The 7,835-nt window shown below is 50.7% G+C and overlaps 1 protein-coding gene across 1 annotated transcript; it reads right to left on the bottom strand.

The window, feature by feature from the left end:
- Window positions 1-1,356: 1,356 nt before the first annotated feature.
- On the bottom strand, window positions 1,357-6,459 carry LOC141467909 (fractalkine-like). Its single transcript, XM_074152613.1, has 3 exons — window positions 6,393-6,459; window positions 3,267-3,387; window positions 1,357-2,425 (listed from the first exon to the last, which is right to left on the bottom strand). Exons 1-3 carry the CDS (start codon window positions 6,457-6,459, stop codon window positions 1,357-1,359), a joined length of 1,257 nt encoding a protein of 418 aa, XP_074008714.1.
- Between the last annotated feature and the right edge of the window lie 1,376 nt (window positions 6,460-7,835).

Below are 7,835 nucleotides of genomic sequence, written 5' to 3'. Positions count from 1 at the left end.
TTGCCTTCCATTTTCTACATATGTATTTATACTTTGGGATATGATCCACTGAGGTTGGTTAGAGGAGGATCTAACCCTTGATATGTATCTCTACCTACAAAGCATCATATCGTGAAGACCTTTGCACATTCCAACAAAATTCATACCAGAGTCAATGTTTAATAGGGACTTTCAGGAACTGACCATAGAGAAAACTTTAATAGGGACTTTCAGGAACTGACCATTGCTTACATACAGCAATGTCTCCATGTGTAAAAATCAAAAAACAGTTTGGGCTAAAAAAAAAAAAAAAAAAAAAAAGCCCGGTACTGTTAGGGTGCTTTAATAGCCTAGTGATCAGTGCTACCCAAAAAAGACAAACTAAAATGTGGCTGAAGTGTAGGACCACAAACAGGCATTTTGTGCTTTTTTTGTGGATCGGGGAATGTGCTTATTTCTAGAGAGAATACGGGACCAGAAGTCTAGAGAGAGTATGGGACCAGTACGTCTGCTGTGGTGGAATAATTCCTATACGACTAAATCCAGAATTTTATTTAGGTCCTCCTGCCCTGGTGTTGGAGGCAGCTGGACATGGGGTGCATCAGCTGGAGGAAGGGTTTTATTGCAGTTGGTCGGCCAAGAACCAGGTCTCAGACTAAATCTGCAAGCAGCAGCCCATAGCTGCTGGAGATAAAGGTGGCCTGATTTCAAGGAGGAGATAGATTGTGGGTTGCCAGCTCCTCTGAAGGTGAAATCTGTAGCACTGACCTTCAGTCCCCTACTCAGATGCAGTTTTCAGCACCTCTCTCTGAGATGCAAAACTACCCCTCGTGTCTCCAGTGCGAGTAACTGGGGTGTTTGATCAGCCCAAGGGGAGCCAGCACCCAGCTGACCACCAGCATCCGTCTTGGTCTGACAGTGCAAAGAAAGCAGCAGCAGAGAGTTTGTTAAGTGCAAATGGTGTGAATTTGGCGTTAGGATTGCTTGGGGTGGCTGATCCTGAGTCCAGCAGCACAGGCGAGTCGCTTCTTGGCTGGGCCATGATGACACACAGAAAAATTCCCAGTGGCAATTTGGAAATTCACTTCTGCCCACCACTTGGCAAAGAGCCACCAAGCAGCTCTAGAGCAGCAGCAGCCTTTGTACATAACAGTGCCAGAAGAAAAAAAGCATCTCATTTCTTTCCAAAATACCATCAGCAGTCAATAATGAATTAGATATACTTTTGGACAGTCTACTCTGCAAAAAAAGATCAGTTTTCTCTGGTATCTTTATTCCCTGCCTTGCTTCCTACTGGTCACCAGTTCAGCACAAACTCAGCTTTCCTGCAGCAACACACATATAGTTTAGGCCAAAATCGTCCATGCCATAAAGCACTCAGACTATTTCCATTGGATAGACATCGCTTTGATGTCTCTGCTGGTAGAGCAAGCCCTGTACCATTTCTCTTGACATTTCTTCTGTTTTGACTCCGAATTTTAGATATAGCCATACAAAAGCAACAGTGCAGGCCATCAGACCACCTACCACAGAGACTGGGATGACAAAGTGCATTTGAGATCTTGACAAGAAGCTGGGAAGGGGCAGATCGTTTGGTCTTTCCGTGCTCATCCGAGCTCTGGCTTGGCCTGAGAGTGCTTGACTAGTAAAAACTAACGTATCTGAAGGCTCTTCCTTTCCTACTGGTGATGGATAATCACATGCTCTAGTACCAAAAGCATCAATAAAGGAACTGACAACCTTGTTGGTATGGACAGAAGGACCTTTGTCTATGGCAGCTGTGGAGTTCAGAGTAGAAACTGAAGTAGTCTCTGGTGGTACTGGTGTGGCTGGGACCGTGGTGATCTCTTTAGTAATGGCCATGGGGTCTGAATCTGAGGCAGGAGAATTTGTGCCTTGAACATCAGCCATAGTACTTGCACTATGTCCTGCAGGTTCTGTTGTGGATCCTACGACATTGTCAAAGCCATGTACAAGAGCCTTGGGATATGGGGTGAACTGGCCGGAGACCACGCCTGTTGCAAAAATTGTTGGAGGTGCAGGAGATTTCAAGGAATCTCTGTTTGCTGCTGGAGTGACTTCAGAGTGGGCAACAACTTCCCCTGTCACAGGGGACGATCCTCCAGAGAGCTGGGTGGTGTCCTGCATGGCTGGTGTGGATTTGCTGGATGTCTGCATCCTGGCAGCAGGAACATGCGTTCTCTCCAAAACAGTTGTGCCAGTCCCTTGGAAGAAACTAGATGGAGCAGTGTTTTGAGACGGAGCTGGTACTGTAAGACCAACGTGTTTCTGAAAACCACCAGGCTCTTCTGGTGCCACTGCTGAGGTGGCATCACGTGGAAGTGGGGAGGTTGCAGCCTTTTTCTGGTCCAGTTTCTTTAAAATCTCCTTCACCCACTCTGCGTTTGGATCTGCACAAATCTCAATGGACTTCAGAGTCGTAAATCTGAAAATAAAAAGGCATCACTTACTGGATAAAGAAAACACTGTTTTAGATGATCAGCATGATAGGGAAGGCATGCAGACAGCAACACTGACTCTCTCAAGCCCATAGTAAACACCACCAGCTTCGATGGGTTGTTTATCTCAGGAAGGACAGGTGCCTCTGAGATCTGATTGAATGAGGAGCAGCTGGACATGACTCATGGGTGAAGGGTTTCCCCTTAAGAAGTTTTCCTTTTTCAAAAGCATTGTCCTGATGTTTGGACGCAGTGTCCTCAGCACTCAGAGCAGGAAGCTCCAAAGGCACCAGCTCCCCAGGGGCAACCATATATGAAGACAAAACCCTCTGATTTATTGACTGAGATGAGACTTTCCAAGGTCAGCCTAGCAGGTTCACTTTGGAGCAACCTCCTGGGCTGCAATAAAGTGGTCTTGATGGTGCCCCATCTTCAGGGAAAGCTGAAAACAAGAAGTATCCTGGGGAAGAAAATGTAGCTTTTCCCATCTGCAGACAAGCTCACAAGTCTGACTCTGTCTCCAGAGAATAGCTGCTTTCACAGAAACATGTGAGCTCTCGCCCTGCGTGCTTCCCTGCCCTGCTCTGCCCACAAGTACGTCCATCAGTCCCTTTCCGCATCCCTCTATCCCTGTCTTGCTCTGCACATGAGCCCCTGACCTCACTTGGAAGCTGCCGGTCTTTAATCAAGGAAAAAACCCACCCACCCTTCAAATAAATACCAGCATTTTCTCTGTTTCTGGATTGCTCCTCGCTCCGAAGCAAGGGGGTTTGCTGACAGCCTAGTGCTCCATCACCGTTGGAGGGGATATGGGGGGGCAGCACTTACATGATGGCTTGTTTGTGGCAGCGGGGCTCCGTCCAGCGGTAGCTCCTGATCCGCTTCGCGGCTATTGGAGAGCTAAAGGGGCCGCACTCTTTTGAACACTTTAGAGGTGCTTTGGGTTGCCCTGAAATAAAGTTTTCAACATATTAAACATTGGCTTTTTCTAAGGTACTATAAAAACTGGCGCTGTTTCTTTTTCCCCTTCTCTGGGGAGGAGGAGTCCAAAGTTTGCCAGAGAAATTTCCAGTCCCTGCTCAAATGAGATTAAGACAAATCCCATCAGGGATTCTATCACCCAAAGAGGTGAAAAGATATCCAGAAAACTGATAAAGAAGCCCTGAGAAAATTTCGGGGTTCTTGGGACCTCTTGCCTGATAGGATGTGCAAGCACTGGATGGAGGTCCCTTGTGCAAGTACCTGGACCTGCAGGTCCTGCACCCTTTGGGTCACAGGAGGACTGCTCTCAGCACAGTGCACAGAAGACATTTCTTCATCCCCAAAAGACCTGCTGCAACTGCTCTTGGTGCAGGCAGTGCAAATCAGAGGGCAGGATGCTTGTCCTCTCCTTATCTGGATCAGTCATATCTCTTCCTCCTGGGGCACCTGCTTGACCCCTTCAAGGGACAAAGCCGGCCACACCACTGGGGACCCTTCATTCCTGCACCTACCCACAGCCTCCAACCACAGGCATTTGCCAAGCGAGAGGAGGTGGCACGGCACAGCCTGGCAACTTGTTTCTGACATCCCAGGGAGCGAGACTTAGAAAAACAAGCCCTGATTCATCTAAGGCCCCCTGTGAAGAAAGGATCCAGAGTCTGGTTTAGATCAGGCAGTCACTACAAAACGTCTCAGATTCGCAAAGGAATTTGGTGAATTTGATACAGTTCAGTTGGGAATGATCCAGCCAGTGGGTGCGAGAAGGGGCATCGCTACAGGAGCACCCTCTGCTCTTTTGATTCATTTAGTGGGGGAAAACCATGGCTGCAAAGAAGTCCCAAGCAAACGCTCCAGTGGCTCCTCTACAGAAGCACATTTCAATCTCTAGGTCTCTGTAATGTCAAAGCAAAACTCTTTGTTCATACAATAATGTCAAGAATACTCCCTCAGGGGTAGCCGACTTCCCAATTAACTCTCATTAGCCAGAGGACATACAGCTGGTGTCCTCCACCTCCAGGAGCACCATTCAATAAACCAGGCACAGCAGCAAGAGGACCAGACCCATTCCTGTGGACAGCTGGGGAGGTGCATGGTAGGCTCTCTGATAACCATTAACTGATCTTCCAATTACAGGCATCACAAATAAATGGTTTTCAATTAGCTGAAATCCTGGTGTGCTTGGAAAGCACCCTTCAAGGAGAGAGGGGTTGCAGGAAGCCAGCCCTGGTTGTCCCCCTGCTCCTGGGGCACACAACCCTGCTTCTCTGAGCTGCATCTGAATCTTTGCCAAAGGGACCTCAGGGACATCTGAGGTCTGGGAGTTCATCTACCTGGGACCACAGCTCTTTGGAGGGACTGCTACTGAGACCATTGATACCTCTTTTCAGCATGGTTCCTCAAATGACCTTGGCCAGGGAGCACCACCAGCCTTTCTTTCTGCAGAGCCAGCTTGATTTCATCTCTGTAGAGGAGACGGGTGCTTGGCCTCAGGTGAGCAGAGCCAGGCAGTGCTGAAGCAGGCAGCAGTTCCCAGGGCAGGGTAAGCTGCCCAGTGCCCCTGTTGCCCACTTTGTTCAGGCCAGCCCTGGAGAACCTGCCCAGAGGTGTGAGGAGAGGAAGAAGTCCCATCCCCTGCTGTCCTCGCTGTCCCTGTCTGGTGGCAGCAGGGCAGAGATCATAAAATCACAGAATCATAGAACGCTTTGGGTTGGAAGGGACCTTAAAGGTCATCTAGTTCCCACCCCCTGCCCTGGGCAGGGACACCTCCCACCAGACCAGGTTGCTCCAAGCCCCCTCCAACCTGGCCTTGAAGCCCTCCAGGGATGGGGCAGCCACAGCTTCTCTGGGCAACCTGGGCCAGGCTCTCACCACCCTCACAGCAAAGAATTTCCTCCTAATATCGAAACTAAATCTACCTTCTTTCGCTTTAAAACCCAGCAGTAGGGGTCGGTCTCTTTTCCCAAGTCACAGGCGATGGGACAAGAGGAAATGGCCTCAAGTTGCACCAGGGGAGGTTCAGGTTGGATATTAGGAACAATTTTTACACGGAAAGGGTTATGAAGCCTTGGAATGGGCTGCCCAGGGAAGTGGTTGAGGCACCATCCCTGGAGGGATTCAAAAGATGGGTTGACATAGAGCTTAGAGACAAGGTTTAGTGATGTGGGTTTTTTTTGTTTTTTATCAGAGTTAGGTTGATGGTTGGACTAGATGATCTTAAAGGTCCCTTCCAACCTAGACAATTCTATGATCACCCACAACTTCTCATCTTAAAGGCTCTTTGCCCCGTTCCCTTCCCTCAGAGGGGAATAGATCATCCCTTTGCCCTGGGCAAAGTCCAGCTTTGCCTGTGCTGCTGAGACACTGGCTGTCATCCTGGCAACCCGCCCCGCTTAATTGCTGCAGCAATCACTGATGAGTGCCATAGCCAAGACCAGCCTGGGGAGAGGTGTGCCCATCTCCTCCTGGCCCCACTCTGCACCACCCCGGGGCACACAGAGACCTTTGTCCAGCGAACAGGAGAGCATTTCCCACCTGTGCACACACTCACACTGCACACACACAACACACACACACTGCAGGCACTGGAGCTGCAGGCAACAGCACCCCCGCAGCCATGGGAGCACCAGCATCCTCTGGACAGGGAGCCTGTGCGGACAGATGGATATCCATCCTTGGACAGACTGCCCCCATAGCATGTCCCTCGGGGACATGAAAAAAGGGGAAAAGTCCATTCTTTTCTAACACCAGAAAGTCTCTCCGATGCTCTCCCCACCTCCCCTCAGGAGTGGCAAAAGCCGTCGCAGAGCTGCTCAGACTTCCAGCATTGCCAGCATAGGCTCCCCCCACCCCTTCCCAAGCCCTGCCTGATCCTGTTAGGAGATCTCCCACGGACCACGAAGGGCCCATAGCCCCATCCAGCACCACCTTTCCTCCCCCCACTGCTCCCGGGTGGCAAGCGGAGCTGTGGCTCACCTCCTGCCAGAGTCACCAGGCACAAGACCCTCAGCACAAACAGGACCTGGAAAGAAACAGCCGTCATGTTCCTGTGATCGGTGGCAGCAGGAAGGGCAGGCAGGGAAGGATTACGGGCAGCAAATCCCACTCCTGACAGCTTATTGCATCCTCTGGAGCAGCACAGCTGCTGCGGCTCATTCCAGGGTTGTGAAGCCCTGGGATGGGGCTTTCAGTTGTTATTCAGCTCCCCCCACGCACACGTCTTAGGGTGACGACAGGAGGAGGAGGGAAAAGCAGGACAGGGGAGGGAATACCGCCTTCTCCGGAGCTAGATAGCTCCTGGAATTCCCCTGCCACACTTACATCAGCTTTTCTCAGTGCTCACAGGGCAGCGCCAGCCTCCTTGGCAAATTGTTCAGGCAGGGACTTTCAGGAGTTGGCTGCTCCATCCTCCTCTTCCGCCAACGCATCTCTTGGCCAGGCAGCCCCTGCCAGGGCGCCACTGTCCCCAGGCTTGTGAAGATCCCCCCAGCTCCAACCCGCAGCCCCCTGATGCACATTATGCTCATTATTTACCCCGAATGCAACAGCAGCTATTCCCTTCCTTTTTGGCAGCCATCTTATAGCATCTTTTGGTCCTTAGGCCAAAAGAGGCTGCAATTGCTAATCAGGATCACAAGTTCATCAGGTAGATTGGTGAGCCCAGGCCAGGCTGCCTCTTGGGAACCTCACCGAAGGAGGTGTCCCATGGCCTCCCCAGGCAGCCCCTCCTTCCCTGGGCACGCTGTCTGCGGCCTGTGCTGGTCGCTCCAGCCCTGACTTTGGGAACACGGCAGGCTCTCAGCCATTGGGGGCTCACTGATGCTGAGGGCAGGAGTAGGAGAATCCCAGCTCTGCAAGCCACCAGGCTGGCTCGGGGGGCTTCCCGGCACCAGCACGAAGCCAGGTCTGAAGCGGATATCCACCACAGCTGTCACATCCTGCACCTTTACTTTCTCTTTCATCTCTGATCCCAACAGAACACATAACAATTTTCCCCCGCCCGCTCCCTCAACTGGGAGACGAAGATAAGAACGAGACTGAGACAGTGTGGCTGCCCCTGAAATCTTCTTTTTTTCCCCCCAGAGTTTTCTTAGGGCTGGTGGAAATCTGGCTTCTCTGTGCTGCAGGAAATTCCAGCAGCTCCAGTGAGGATTTTATTCCTGAGGACTGAAAATCCCCAGCTTTCCATGATGTATTTTAAAAGCATTTGGTGAAAACCCCAGCCTGTAACTTCAGCCTTTGCTAGAAGAAAGAAAACAACTATTTCAAGGAAATAAAATAAAATAAAAATTACGACCTTCATTGATTGAGCCTAGCCTGTTTGATGCAGCCAGAACAGCACACGCGGCGTCTGTCGGGACGTTTGCTGGCCCCTTCCCCAAATGGTGTTTTCTCAGGCTGGGCAGAGCCTTACAGGAA

The sequence above is a fragment of the Numenius arquata genome, chromosome 8 (assembly GCF_964106895.1).
Source record: "Numenius arquata chromosome 8, bNumArq3.hap1.1, whole genome shotgun sequence".
Classification (NCBI taxonomy): domain Eukaryota; kingdom Metazoa; phylum Chordata; class Aves; order Charadriiformes; family Scolopacidae; genus Numenius; species Numenius arquata.
The sequence above is the reverse complement of the archived record's forward strand: the minus strand, read 5'-3'. Positions and strand labels throughout refer to the sequence as shown.